Consider the following 14,945-nt stretch of genomic DNA (forward strand, 5'->3'; position numbering starts at 1 on the left):
TCAGTTGTCCAGTCTCCTGTCCCAGGCTTCTGCTCAGCCTCCTGCCTGGCTCAAGGAAGCTGCCCTTAAAACAGTCCTTACCTGGACCAGCAGGATCTGTGTGTTCCCTGACAAAGGAACCTTGTTGATTCCACTCACCCTGTGGACCAGGTCCCATTGCATTGGTTGCTGGGCTGGGCTCTGTCTTCTGAGACAAATTACCTAACCCAGGATGGGCACCCAACTCAAGTGCTGGCTCAAGCAGATTCCCTTATGGCGTAATCTAAATCAGGGACCCAGACGTGGATGTTGGTTCCTTCAGCTAAGGTGGCTACAAAGCTCGTCGACTGGGATAGGCTGGGTCAATGAGGGCCTCCAGAGATGTGGAAAAAGAAGAAAGAACCAACCCATCCAGGGAGGAAATGGGCTGGCCAAGGCTGTCAGAGGCCACGCAGACAGAGAAGGGAACAGTGCTCTGCTTGGGCCAACAAGGTCATCCAGGGCCTGCTCAGACCTGAAGCTTAAGCAAATGGGCACTGGCTTAGGGGAAAAAAAATCCAAACTCTTGATTCCAAAATCCGAACCAAAAGTGACTATCTAGTTTGAAAATGGAAAGTAAATCATAATAGCTTGTGCTACTTGGCAAACTGTGTGTGTCAGCAGCCTAACTGTCCCTCGTGCCTCTTGGTCACGTCTTGTGCTGACTCTGTAGTCGTTATCATAAGAGGTCACAGAAAGACAGTGAGTCCCTCTCTAGCAGAGGTCATCAAAGTTCACCTTCTTACTGATCGTTCAGAAGATTTTCCACCATTTTCATAAATAGTTACCAACGTCCTGTGCACACTTGGGATTACTGTTGTGTTTAAAGAAATCTCCCTGATTATTTTATTTAGTTGTGTGGGTGTGTGTGTGTGTGTGTGTGTGTGTGTGTGTGTGTGTGTGTGAGCACACCTATAGAGAGGCACAAGGGTGGTATTCTGAATGTTACTAGGACTCAATGGACTGTGATAGCTCGAATAGCTAGATTTGTTGTTCCGGCGTCTTCCCTGATCACTTCATTGAGAGAAGCACGGCAGACACTCCTGGTGTCCCAGCTGGTTCTCGTAGCTACCACTGACTCACGCTGATTCTGAGGAGGCTTAGCTGTTTCTTCGGGATCTTGCCACCGCTGTGGATCCCTGTTTGGTATCCTGACAGTACTGAGGTGGACTGCTGGTATCCTGACAAACGGAGAGTGAAATCCATCTAAACAGGCCCACACCCCCCTGTCCTATTTACCATCTTTCTCCCCAACCTTCAGGTGTGGGCTAGAGGAGGAGTCAAAGCATTTGAGAGCCCTTATTAAAGTAGTTTGTGAAGACTTAAGCCTTCACTCCCCACTTTATTTAGAATCTCTTAGTTGAACCCATAGCTCAGCAGTACAATTAGTCTAGCTGGTCATCTAGCTTGATCTTCTGTCTCTGTCTTCTGGAGATGGACTACAGACTTGTCACCACAATCACTCAGCGATTGCAAGAGTTGGAGATCCCAAGTCCAGTCCACACACCTGTGCCACGCTGCTCTATCCACTGAGCCAGCAAAAAATCCAAGTTTGCAAATTTTCAGAGCACTTCACAGTGCACACACACACACACACACACACACACACACACACACACACCATGACTAAAGCCAAACACTTAAATATTCTTGGATTTGACGGCACTCACTGTTTGTCACCTTCAGGTTTATTATGAGGTTTGTGCTGTTTCTCAGAAAGTTTCTTGCTTTGAATCGATGTTGCGAAAAGGAGACACAGATTCCAAACCATTTTGGTTTTCACCAGCCCCTTAGCTGTGAACTTAAGAGTGTGCAGAAACAAATAAAGAAGCCTGGCCAGGAGCCAGGAGCCAACAAGCTCTGGTTCCGAGAATCAGTTCTACAGCCCTGATCAAAGATATCTCAGTGTACCGATGAGCAACCCGAGGGCCTCACGTACACCCACACACAACCACTGAGCTACACCCGGGCCACACATTTCTGATAAAGCTTCCTCTGCCTGATGTGCTTCCTCTTCTGTTTTGTCTAGAGTGGAAGGGTGATGGCAGGGTGACACCAGCATGATCAACAGCTCTCTTCCTCATTCCCTTCAGCAGCTCGGCACAGACGGTGTCTATTTGTGTACCTTCTTAGACTGCTGACTGTCAAGTGTACAGAACACTTACTGACACGTCATCTCAACACTGGCTGCAGGACCCCTGTGACATTAACTCCTGTCTCCTGTGGACTTCACTATCGCATGTGAGCCTCCATGAGTGCCTGGCATTTTGGTTTAATGCACACACTTTCACTTTGAGCTTTTAGCTCAGGGTAGAACCTGCAGGGGTTTTATTGGGGGGGAGGGTTGTTGTTGTTTGGTTGTTGTTATTGTTGTTGTTGTTTTTATTCTTGTTGTTTTCCCAAAAAGAAATGAATACGAGAACATGATTATGAGAACAAAAAAAAAAAAAAAAAAAAGGAGGGAGTCACAGTGTGTTGAGGAGATTCCTCTTTTAAAAGTGAAAACTTCACAATCCTACAGTTTCTGATGGTGTGCGTTCTTGTGGGAGATGACAGTTAATTCGTTTTTGGTTTTGTTTTGTTTTTCGAAACAGGGTTTCTCTGCATAGCCCTAGCTGTCCTGGACTCAATTATGCAAACCAGGCTGGTCTCGATCTCACAGAGATCTGCCTGGCTCTACCTCTGGAGTGCTGGAGTGCGGGGATTAGAGATGTGGGCCACCACACCAGGTCTGAGATGACAGTGTTTGTAATCACAGTGGCACTGGATGGAGATTCTCCCTGCCTGCCGGTTGTTTCTAGGGAATCACAAATTGTCCCCTGAAATCGATTATGAAGCCCCAACGCCCTGACTCAACATTCTCTAGGAGCTTTATTTATGATTTCAAAATAAACTTAAAAGTATCTTTGAACTTTGGACAAATTGATCTGGGGGGGCGGGGGGGTCTTGTGCGGCTGCGGCTGCAGGCTCGACCTTACGATGAAGAAGTGTGCAAACCTTGCTGGTGGTCCCTAGGCAATCTAGAAGCCTGCAGTGTGTGGTAGGTGAGCAGTTCAGGTATCAGGGCAAAGGTAAGAGCTACCTCATGCTCTCTCAGATCCCTGGAGGGCTTCTCTTCAGTTTCTCTACAGAGTGGAATGAATGTTTCCGGCCTCTCCCAGGGTTGCAGACTGCTCGCTAAGGGATGCAAGGAGAGAAAGTTACATCTTCTTTGTGAACCTCCCACGCTGCCAAGGGAACACCAGGGACCCAGGAGCCAGAAAAACAAAAATCCACGCTACAGTTTGATGTTGTACCGACTTCACCAAGTGTGCACAATGCTTTAGCATGAATGATGGGGCCACAGTGGGGTCCTTGGCCTAAAGAGTACCCCCTAGAAAGTCAGTCTGGTCCAGAGAAAAGCTGGACATGGGGAGTAAATCAAAACGGGAGAGGGTTGCAGCAGCCTCCTTGTCCCCGCCCCCGTCCTTCCCTCCCTCCATTCCTTCCAAACGAAGGGGTTTTTTTTTTTTCTATGTAGCCCAAACAGACCTCAAACTCGAGTCCTCCTAGGGCTGGGATCCAAGTGAGTGACTTACAGAGTAAAACAGAAGCAGAGTAAAGGGACCACTGGGCACATGCTCAGATGCCAGGGATGCAGAGCGAGAACATGGTGGCAGCTAAACTTGCAAGTGACAGTGGAAACTCTATGTTCCGGTCTAAGCGTGGGGACTTTCTCCAACTGAGCCTTGGTTCCAGGAAAACTAACCCGAGCTCTTCCCTTTTTCCTATCAGGAAGCCCAAGTTGCTTAGTCGCTAGTGGGAACAAACGGATTTTCTTTTTCAGAATTCACCACAAGGTGGCACCAGACACCCGTAGACGTGCTAAGGTCGATTCCCTCCGGGTGGACAGTGGCATTGGATCAACCGATCAGGCCGGATTCAAAAGAAAGAGATCTCATTGTCCAGAAAAGTCACACTGGCCAAAGAAGGAACTAGGCCCACGGAAAACAAGACGCCTATTTTAAAGAGATTGGGAGGAGTAGCACAGAGGCGAGATATCATCTGCATTGCAACTCCTCAGTAAAACGGAAAGTTTCGCAAGAAACTTTGATTAGACAGTAAAGTGTGAGAAACAGGCGCTTGACCTGACAGGGGACAGTAAAGTGTGGGAAACAATCGATGGAGAACCCAGAGAGGCAATTACCAATTACCGACCTGCAGATGGGCGCGGGTGGTGTCTGGAGACAGGGACTGATGGCGGAGAAATCGGCCTGTGACTGATCTCTTGACGTTTGCTGGCATTTTCCAATGGTAAAGCGAGTGCGCCAATAAGCCCCACACAAATGAGTACTGTAAGCGAGGACACAGTAAGGAAGCTGCCAACATGGCCGCTCCACGATTAGGGGTAGGTTTTATTGTGAATGGGAGAGAGAGAAAACATCCAGAGGCACCTGGAAGAGCCCAGAGCAGAGGGGGAAAGCAGATTGAACTTGGTCAGGACTACTGGGAGCAGAGAGAAGGGGTGGGGATGGCATAGAATAGTGGAGAGACTAGCCAGAGTAGCAAGGATACAGAATAGTGCATGGGGAAAGGGGGAAGTCTTGGCCATTAGAGAGAGAGCTGACAGGTCTCCAGGAGGAACCGTAGCAGCCTGGGAGTTAGCATAATGGGGGATGAGTGGGAAGGGCCAGGGTGGGACGGAGGGAACCTGGAGGCCAGCATAGGCTTTGATATGCAGCCACGGGTGTATATCAATGGAAGGCCATAGGTCCCCTCTGCCAGAGGCAAGGGAAATGACTCCTTTGGCAGAGGGAAACCCATTTCACAAGTTCCTGAGGAATGCTGGCTTTTATCTAACCACTAATGATCCTTCTATAGTCTCCCTTGAGCTGAGCCAAGACTGTCTCTTTTTTATTTGGAGGTAGATGCTTTCCAAGACCTGGCAAGTTTGTAACAGAAATGCACAGTTGCTCTTTTTCAAATTGTTACTTTTGTATCTGTGTTGACCAGGCGTGTGTGTGTGTGTGTGTGTGTGTGTGTGTGTGTGTGTGTGTGTGTGTGTGTGTGTGTGTGTGATATAAGCCATTGTGCCAATGCTAGGGAACACTCTGTGATATCGGTTCCCTCCTTGCACTTTTCTGTGGTTTCCAGGAGTGGGTTGAGCCTGGGTCTCCAGTGCTGCTCTGCCAGTGCCTTTAATCTTTATCAGCTGAGCCATCTCACTGGACTCAATTCATCCTGAGAATGAGTCTGTCCTAGAGTCTTCTTGGCTATCACTATGGGCTAATGATCTCAGGTAGATTGTATCCAGTGGATATCTTTTCCCCACACGTGCTCAATTCTGTGGCCAGCAGAGACTCCTTTGAGACTAGTTATGTAAAGTTTTGACTGACCCGATTGTTCACAACTTGGTTTTCTGAAGAAGAAAGGCGTAAATGTTCTAGAATTCCCTTGAGCCTTTCAGTTCCAGACCAGATATGGAATTAGGTATTGTTCTAAGGAACCTTGACTTCTTGGAAGATTAACAATGTTGGGAACCAAAATGTAGTCATCAGTGTGCGTTGTGGAGGGTGACAATTATATACCCTGCCATTTCAACAGGAAAAAGCAAAAGAACTTTTTTTAAACACCAAATTATCTGCCTATGAGTTTCAAATGGTGTGACTTCCAATTTCAGGTGGCACAAAAGACCCGTACATTTTATGCAGGCATGACTCCACATTACCTCGTTTAATCTTGTCTTAGGGTTTCTATTACTGTTGAAAAAGAAAACTCACCATGACGAAAAGTAACTTGGGAAAGAAAGGGTTTCTTTTCCTTATAGTTCCAATCCATCCCACAGGGAAGTCAAGATGGGAACTCAAGCAGGGCAGGAGCCCAGGGACAGACGCTGACACAGAGGCCATTGACCTTGCTCAGCCTGCCTCTCTTACAGAACCCAGAAGGACCAGCCCAGGGATTGCATTGTCCATAGTGAGCTGGGCCCTCCCCTCCATCAATCACTAATTAAGAAAATGTCAAGCAGGCTTGGGGACAGCCCAGTCTGGAGGCATTTTCTCAATAGAGGTTCCCTCCTCTCAGCTGGTTCTAGCTTGTCTTAAGTTGACATAACTCTGGCCATCAAAGATTTGGTTCTAACAACACACTGTTCTTATGCACATTTTGATGTCCACAATTGACCCTCTACAGTTTTGATCCCAAAAACCAGGTTCTTTCAGAATAAAGAATGTTCATTTGCTTTATCTGATAGCTTAGGAAAATAACTTTTTAAAGGACTATCAGCAGAAACAGTACAAACACTGAATACATCTTGCTTTAGACAGCACGCCCCTGAGGATCTGTTGCCAAGTGACTGCAACTCAAGTCACACAGACTCCCTCACACCACGTGGCTATGCAGGACAGAAGCGTGGGTTCCAATGTTTGCGATCATTTTCATCTTGAGATTGGCTGCGACCTGCCCTGGGCCTATCTTATTCTCCATCTTTTCATTTTTCCCTAAGGCTTATAAGCTCTCAGTGTACTAATAATTTACTTACTAATAATACCTTATCATTGTTTAATCATGTCCCCATTGTCCATTGAATCCACGCTCCACGAAGCAGGATTTTGTTATTAGATGGTGCTAAGTGTTCTATGAAGGCACAACTAGGAAACCTAGGTCTGTGGGAAGCCTCAAAGTAACCAAGGTCCACATCAATTAACATAATCAAGACAATTTCACACAGACATAAGCACAGGGCAACCTGATCTAGACAGTCCCCCACTCAGATTCTTCCTACATGACTCTAGATAGTATCAAGCTGACAGTTAAAATTGTTACCCAGGTAGAGGGAAGAAAGGAGGTTCCAGGAAAGAGAGTAAACCAGCTTTGAGGAGGTAGCTATGGCCCCATCAGGAGCAAGCTCTATTTCTGATGCTTGGTTGGGGTCCAATAACCACATGCATGTTGGAGACCTGAAGAGACAATAGAATAATTGAGAGAGCTCTCGATATAGCTGAAGAGACCAGCAAAAACACGTAGAATCCCATGAGAAACTGTAACAGATGAAGGCCAGGGTTATTTCTTTATTCTGATCTTAGGTAACAGAGGGACGAGGTCCCTGGGGTAAGGGGGCAGGGAAGAGAGGGGAGAAAAGATGAGGGCCAATGTTAGTATGCAAATTTTAATTCTGTAAATAGCACATATGTTTCCAGACTAGTTGAAATACAAAATTAACATTCACTTCACAAAAGAGTCAAGGCAGAAATAAACAAAAACGGTAGAAAGGCAGGGCGTCTCAGCGCACACCCCTACATAGCTGCCCTTTCTCCTGGAGTCCAAGGTAGACACAGGGTTGAAGCGGTTACACTGTTTCTACTCTTGTCTGGCCGGAGAGACACAGGAAGTTGGGGCAGAGACAAACCAGCTCTAGATTCCAGAGTTGGGAGGGGGTGGTGAGCCTGATTCTGCAGGGAGAGATGAAGCCACTTCCCTTCCTTCTTCTTCCTCTGACTCAAGCTGTCCCCCACCCCTACCTCCCTGCCTGAGGTAGTAAGAAATGGCAATGCCTCTCTCTAGTCAGGGGTTCCTGGTGAGCATCTGGGAGGGGCTGAGAAACCCTGAATGAACTGTCCTTAGGAAGAGAGCCTGTGGGATTTACCGTGGACAAGGTCCTAGGATCTGATGACATTCCATGAACCCACAGCAGCATCCATGTGTGTCCCATCATGGATGCCTATGGCCTCCCTCAATGTCGCCCGCAGCAAAGCTTGCTCATCTACCATTTCAGGATTTGGCTTGAAGTGAAATGGAGCTCCCATTCTTCCTTCCCTCCTCAGGTTTCCTCTGGTAAACAGGTCTGCGTCTGGTTCGATAAAAGTTTTATTACTCTTGGCTGTTCAGTTGTTTACTTGAGATGGGGTTTCGATATGTTGTTCAGGCTGCCTCAAACTCTCGATTTTCTCTCCTGCTCCTCCTAAATGCCAAGATTATGCGTCCAGATGAGTACCCATCGTTTTTAGTGCTCACGTATACCCCACCGTCCAAGATCGGAGCTCACCGTCCTGCACAGTGCCACGAGTCTCCTTGCCAACCTGCAGGTGCTGGTTTGGATGCATACAGAGATGAGGGGAGAGACCATTTTAACAGTCTCCTTAGCCCCCACTACAGTGACAAAGCGGGGTCCCGCAGGGACGAAGCCATTTTCTCCACTGTTATTCAGTGAGCATATGGTGACTGTGGGTCTGGGGATCACTTCTCCAGACTATTTCTGTCACTCTTGGTTGAGTCGCGCCACGTTGCATCTGATGGTGGCTACTAGTCAGGCACACTGCAGGCTCCTGTTACCTCTCTTGTCTTTTATCCACAGAGAAAACAGAGACACAGCCCTCCCCATCCAGGGTTCTGGGTCCTGCAGACCAGGCTGTTAACCCATCAAGTGCTTCTCAAGTCTGCGAGATCCAGACCCCAAAGAGATGCTCCGAGGACAGCACGGTCACGGCACAGGCATCCACCTCCTCCTTTCTGCAGCGGATCAGCTTCTGGGATGAGCTGGTTACTTTCTAAAAATTCATTTTCATAAAAATCATTCATTAGACATCACAACAAAGAATATTGTAGAAACCCGACTGTTTAACTCCCTTTTCAAGCACATGTGTGAACGTGCTGTGGTATGTGTATGTGTGTGTGCATGCATGTATGTGTGTGTGTGTGTGTGTGTTTCTGTGTAATCACATGTGTAGATGGGTACATATGTTCATATGTTCAAGCCCTACATGGACATTATAAGTTTTCCAGGCTGTAGAGATGGCTCAGAGGTTAAGAGCACTGACTGTTCTTCCAGAGGTCCTGAGTTCAATTCCCAGCAACCACATGGTGGCTCACAACCATCTGTCATAGGTCCGATGCCCTCTTCTGGTGTGTATGGAAGACAGCTACAGTGTGCTCACAGACAATAAATAAATAAATCTTTAAAAAAAGAAAGAGGGGTTGGGGATTTAGCTCAGTGATAGAGCGCTTGCCTAGGAAGCGCAAGGCCCTGGGTTCGGTCCCCAGCTCTGAAAAAAAGAACCAAAATAAAGAAAGAGAGAAAGAAAGGAAGGAAGAAAGAAAGAAAGAAAGAAAGAAAGAAAGAAAGAAAGAAAGAAAGAACTGTCCCCAACACCCAGGGGTACACAGCCAGCTATAACTCCAGCTCCGGGAAATCCACAGCCCTCTTCCGGATCCTTGGGCACCTACACTCATGTGCACACACCCTCAGACAGACAGACACACATACTTATTAAAAATAAAAAAAATTTTGAAAAAAATAAGTTGTCCTTGCCCCCCCCCATTCCGCATCTATGTAAGTTCCGTGGATCCGAACCCTGATCCTCACACTGATGCTCATCACTGAGCCATCCTCTCAGCCCTAGTTAATGTTCAAGAAGCAAAACTCTCCAGGACAATCCAAGCCCCTAGGTCTGTGGCTTCCAGCATCTGCTGAGAGCCTCTCTTGACCCTCTGTCTAGCAATTCCCACACAGCCCTGCTAGGTCAGTGCTTTCCTCTAAGAACCAGTCCCACAAAAACTCAGATATAATTCTGGGCTCCACCCTTCTACCACCAGAGAGCTCTGAGAAGAAGGACCTGCTCTGCGAGGCTTCGCACACTACCTAGTCCAGTGCCCAGCCCGGAGAGCATCCTGAGGGAAAACTTTCTCCTACCCACTCCCACCCTCCAGTAGTTTGTCCCAGAGACTTTAAACATAGGAAGAGCAGTTTTGCAGAGTCCATTACGAAGTAGCCTGAATCATCTGCCGATGGCTCATGTGCATGGGCTTAACAATGGCAGGCTTTGGGGAAGCGATTAATGCACGAGGGCTCTGATCTGTCAGTGTCTCTCGATGTGTTGTTCCCAGTATGATCTTATTGGAGGCCATGGAAAGTAGAATAATAGGTTACTAAGAATTAGCTCCAAAAAGATCTGCCTAGTTCTCTACCTTCACCTGGACCTTCCCTCTCTGGTGGTTTGAACGAGAATGGCTTGTATGTCTGACTGCTTGGTGCCCAGTTGATGAACTGTCTAGGAAGGATTAGGAGGTGTGGCTTTCGTTGGAGGTAACGTGTCTCTGGGAGTGAGCTTTGAGGATTCAGAGGCCCTCATCAGATCCAGCATCTACCCCCTCCCCACACCCACCCCTCTGCCTGCTGCCTGCAGGTCAGAATCCATAGCTCTTAGCTATGGCTCCAGTACCAGGCCTGCCTGCTTCCCTTCCTCATGATCATAGAATAACCCCCCAACACTGTCAGCAAGCCCCCAGTTAAATGCTTTCTTTTTTTTTTTTTCTTTTTTTCGGAGCTGGGGACTGAACCCAGGGCCTTGCGCTTGCTAGGCAAGCGCTCTACCACTGAGCTAAATCCCCAACCCCTAATGCTTTCTTTTATATGAGTAGAAAGCATAAAATAAAACAAAAAATAATGAGCATTCTTACACCAATATCTGATGCCTTCTGTGGACACTACGTTCACATGATGCACTGATAGATACACAAACACCCATTCACATGAAATAAAAGCAAATAAAGCTTTAAAAACATAAAAGACACATATATGGTAATTCCTATAACAACCATGAACAAAACAATGTGAAGAATAACAAAAAATGATTTAAAAATTATAAAGTTTATAATATACTGGGGGCTGGCTTACTAAAGTGCTTGACTAGCATGTACCATGGCCCTGGGTTCAAACTTCAGTGTCACATAAAACAGCAGTTGCAGGTGGGAGGTTCAAGGTTATCCTTGAATGTATAGTGAGATCAAAGCCAGCCTCAATAAAAAAAAAAGGGAGAAGAAAGGAGACTGTAGTGTGTGTGTGTGTGTGTGTGTGTGTGTGTGTGTGTGTGTGTTTGTATGTGTGTGTGCGTGATATGTGTGTGTACTTATAATATACTTAATAAACCCTAAAAGAGGCAGAAAAAGAAAAATGGAAAATAAAAACAGATGGAAGAAACAAAAATAAAATCATTAACCAATATACAACTGCATCAATCATTATATTACATGTTAAAGGACTAAACATACTATTTTTAAAAAAGGCAGAGATTACCAGAAGTGACTTACACAAACACAAAATAAGTCAAAACAGAAAACCAAATCAAGTGTCTATAAGAGACACACTTTAAACAAGAACACAGAGCTTTACAAAGGATAAACCATACAAGCAACGAACAAAAAGAACTGAATATTATCAAAGACAAAAAGAAACACATCATGATGCTGAAAGGCTTACTTAAGAAGATCCAGAAATCGTAAATGTGTATGCATTCAAAATGCATGGAAGGTTTCTGTGTGACGGTGCACTCCTTTAATCTCAGCACCCAGGAGGCAGAGACAGGTAGATCTGTGAGTTTCAAGCTAGCCTGGTCTACAGAGTGAGTTCCAGGACAGCCAGAGCTACACAGTGAGACCTTGTCTCAACAAATAAGGAAATAAAAAAAGCATGGAAAGGTAACAAAAGGGAGAAACAGATGTAGCCACATTCATAGATTCTTTACAGCCTTCTCTCAACCAAGTAGCAGGCAGAAGTCAGGGCGGACTCAGTGATCTCAATCAATACACAAGCATCCTCACAACAGCCCCGGCACTTAGCTCTGCTACTGTCAGCTAGCATTATTATGGCTACTCAGAAATATTAGAGACAGGAGAGCTTGTATTAGGATAGAAAGGTGTTGGGGCACCCTGAAGACCGGATTAAAGGGAGAGTTATTCCTCTTGCACAGACCCAAAACAAACCACACAGGCGTTACAAGAGTAGCTTCATTGTAACTGCAGGCTGGCTAGGGAACTCCAGCAGTGTGTTGACTACAGACAGAGCTCGTCCTGATACACTGGAGCAACTGACTGCTAACTCCCCACCAGATAGAACTGTGACATCCTCAAGGTGACAGGGGTGAAAGGGTTGCTCTGCTTCCTTTGTTCTTTCTTGCTTTGATTGTGCTGCTTGGTGTGGTTGAGATCGACGAGGCCTCTGAAGATCTCACATATGTGAGCTACTGAGGCCCGTCTTTACTCTTCTCCCTCCAGGGTGCGGGTACACAGGGCCTACACATACCCAGAGGCTCAGAGCTGTGGTCCACGTTTTCAAGAGAAAAATAAGCATCATTGGCTTATGGGTCACTGAAAGGACAGCTCTGTGAGCAGTCGCTATAAAGGTCCAGACTGTTGTCCAAGGCAAAGCAAATCCCATGCCACATGATCTTCAAATTTGAGAATCATGAGACTCTGCATAGGGATTGAGAATGCAGTTTTGGGTCAGAACATGTTACTGGACAGAGCCGCTGTTAGAATTGGGACAGCCGAGAGTACTCAGGAGGCACCTTGAAAGATTAAGATTGCATGACTCTTGAAACCGTAGGCACCCTGGGCTGAACAACACAGCCACCGTCTTAGTAATGACAGGTCTGGGGGGAACAGCTTAATGGCCTGCCAGAGCCTCAGGATGTCATCCAGACCTTCTCATCAGGAGTTATTGTGACCTGAGTGTATCCTCAAAAACCACATACTGGAAACAAAAGCCCAGCAAAACAGGGTTGAAACAGTAACCGTGGGAGGTGATGAGGTCCCCACTTCATAAATGTAGGCTATAAGGCCTTAAGTCAGCTGGTGTGAAATTTCATTCTATCAGTTAGTTCTATCACATTTAACCATGTTGTAATAGCAAGAAGATCTTTACCCATAAGCCCTTTCTGTCTTCATTCCACCACCACCATCCCCAGCCTCCAGAGCCACTGAACGTCTACTCTCTATCAGTGACCTAGTCTGTAGTATTTTATTACAGCACCACAGACTGAGGCAAGCGAAGTCCCATTGGCGTTTGCTCCACTCTCTGCATATCTTCACAAACCATGAAGAAAGTGTCCATGCCCCCCAAACCCCTCTAGGGCCCATGATGCATCTGGCCAGCATCATACTGAAAGGTATAAGAATGCTCTTACCAAGGTGTCAGGAAGGACAACAGCGGGGCAGCAAGAATAGCGGAGCAGCTGGCCCATCTTCCAGACGGAGAGCAGTGCAACCACAAGAATCAGCACGAAGCCAACAAATGCAAACAGAGCCAGTGCCAGCGGAAGAGACTCTCCTGTGGGCAGAGCACAAGTGAAGTCTTGGGAACAGCAGGGACGGGGGAGCCACCAGGAACCCCTTCCCCAGAGTTTCCTAGGGATGCACTCAGGCCGAGCCACAGGTGACAGCACCATGAGACTGGTGTATCCTCCAATGGCTACAGTGACCCCCATTCTTCTGGAATCTCATGGAGAGTGTTTTTTTTTTTCCCAGAAAGCCACAATTACCATTCCAGTCCTGGGAAGGGGAGGGGGGAATGTAAGACGTTGCCCATGGTAGCGTGTACCTGGCACTACTGCCAGAGGAAGGCGGGCTGCCAGGCCGCAGGCAGGATGAGGAGGAGGAGCTGCAGCAGAACAGCCTAGAACAGGGCTGGGTGGGAGCCAAAAACAACGTGTTTCGCAATTTGCTCTTGGCGTGGACTCTTATGATGGAGGAAAATATTAAGTCCCCTAAACCATCACACCATAACTGACAGATCAAGGTTCTATTACACATGCTAGGTTCTACTTCATCCCCCAGCACTCTGATAAGGTCTAGGCCTCTCTCCTCAGGGTGAGGACCTCTTTCATGGAAGAGGATGCTATCTATGCTCAAGACGGACTAATGGCCTATGCCAGGATTCACAGGTAGGTCTAACTCCAAAGCCTGTGACGAGTTTGCTAACAAATATAGCAAAGAGCACCAGGTCCGAGCATCTGGAGGCAGAAGAGAGGCTGAGCTGGACCCCCACCTCTCTGTTCTAACCTCAAACGCCTGTTTATCATCTCCTGCCTGAGCCTCTTACCCACAATGTGACTCAGCTCATGTGGCTGAGGCATGTGGGGTGGGGCACACGCATTGTTTCACTTTTGGAAAATATTTTGGCAGAAGACATCAAAAAAAACGTACAACGTTCATATCCTTCCAATCCCCTCCTGTGATGTCCATTCCCAGAAAACCATTCCAAGGAAGGAAACAAGTATGTACCTCAGTAAGTGCACAAGGAATGTGCAGACGAGGGCCACAGGCTACCACCAATCTCCTTCCTGCCCAGCAGTGTGCTGCGGTTCATGCATCCCTGTGTGCTGTGACTCTGCTCGAAGTAACCCCCCCCCACACACACACACATGCACCTCACGTGTTATTAGCTGGCTGTTTGCCTCCATAACTGGAAGGCATGGACTCCCTTTTCTGCCCCAGTGGACAGGCCAAGATTTGGCATGTAGTCAGTACTCTGCAAACACCAAAATAAAGAGGAGAACAGCATCTTCCAGAGCCAATGGGAATGATTTAAATGCCAAACACACCAGGCTGATGGAAGATATTATGGAACATTGGCATGGTAGGTTAACAGTTCAGCCATTAAAAGAAGGAACAGGGGGCTGGAGAGACGGCTCAGTGGTTAGAGCACTGACTGCTCTTCCAGAGGTCCTGAGTTCAATTCCCAGCAACCACATGGTGGCTCACAGCCATCTGTAATGAGATCTGATGCCCTCTTCTGGTGTGTCTGAAGACAGCGACAGTGTACTCATATACATTAAATAAATAAATCTTTAAAAAAAAAAGAGAGAGAGAGAGAAGAAGAAGGAACAGGATAGACAGATTGCGGTTTGACCAATAATGGAAAATATTTGGAGAGTAAATGGTATCACTATCAATAAAGATATACTTGCACATATTGGCTTACTGTGTGTCTTTAAAAAGCAAGGTAAGCCAGGCATGGTGGCATAATCCTTTAATCCCAGCATTTGGGAGAAAGAAGCGAGTGTATCTCTGAGTTCTAGGCCAGCCTCATCTACAATAGTGAGTTTCAGGGCATCCAGACCTACATAGTAAGATGCTGTATCAAAGAAGATGAAGAAAAAGAAAGGAAAAAGGAA

The 14,945-nt window shown here is 46.8% G+C and overlaps 1 protein-coding gene and 1 long non-coding RNA gene across 5 annotated transcripts in view; one reads left to right on the forward strand and one right to left on the reverse strand.

Moving 5' to 3' along the window:
* Positions 1 to 1,983: 1,983 nt before the first annotated feature.
* LOC120094241 (uncharacterized) lies at positions 1,984 to 2,928 on the forward strand. The gene is made up of 2 exons (XR_005488416.2): positions 1,984 to 2,259; positions 2,613 to 2,928. It is a non-coding gene; the product is annotated as an uncharacterized LOC120094241 (long non-coding RNA).
* Positions 2,929 to 7,047: 4,119 nt separating this feature from the next.
* The window catches only part of Il20rb (interleukin 20 receptor subunit beta), a 37,959-nt gene continuing 30,061 nt past the window's right edge, over positions 7,048 to 14,945 (reverse strand). For 2 of the 4 annotated variants that reach the window (XM_063265999.1, XM_039081976.2), the window contains exon 6: positions 7,048 to 8,543. In XM_063265999.1, coding sequence (XP_063122069.1) covers positions 8,416 to 8,543 — 128 coding nt within the window. In that variant the 3' untranslated portion in view covers positions 7,048 to 8,415. Of the gene's footprint in view, positions 8,544 to 12,956; positions 13,100 to 14,945 lie in introns of all 4 variants that reach the window. The other 2 variants (XM_017595846.3, NM_001173438.1) reach the window with 2 other exon arrangements.

This window comes from Rattus norvegicus, chromosome 8, assembly GCF_036323735.1.
Source record: "Rattus norvegicus strain BN/NHsdMcwi chromosome 8, GRCr8, whole genome shotgun sequence".
Classification (NCBI taxonomy): Eukaryota; Metazoa; Chordata; class Mammalia; order Rodentia; family Muridae; genus Rattus; species Rattus norvegicus.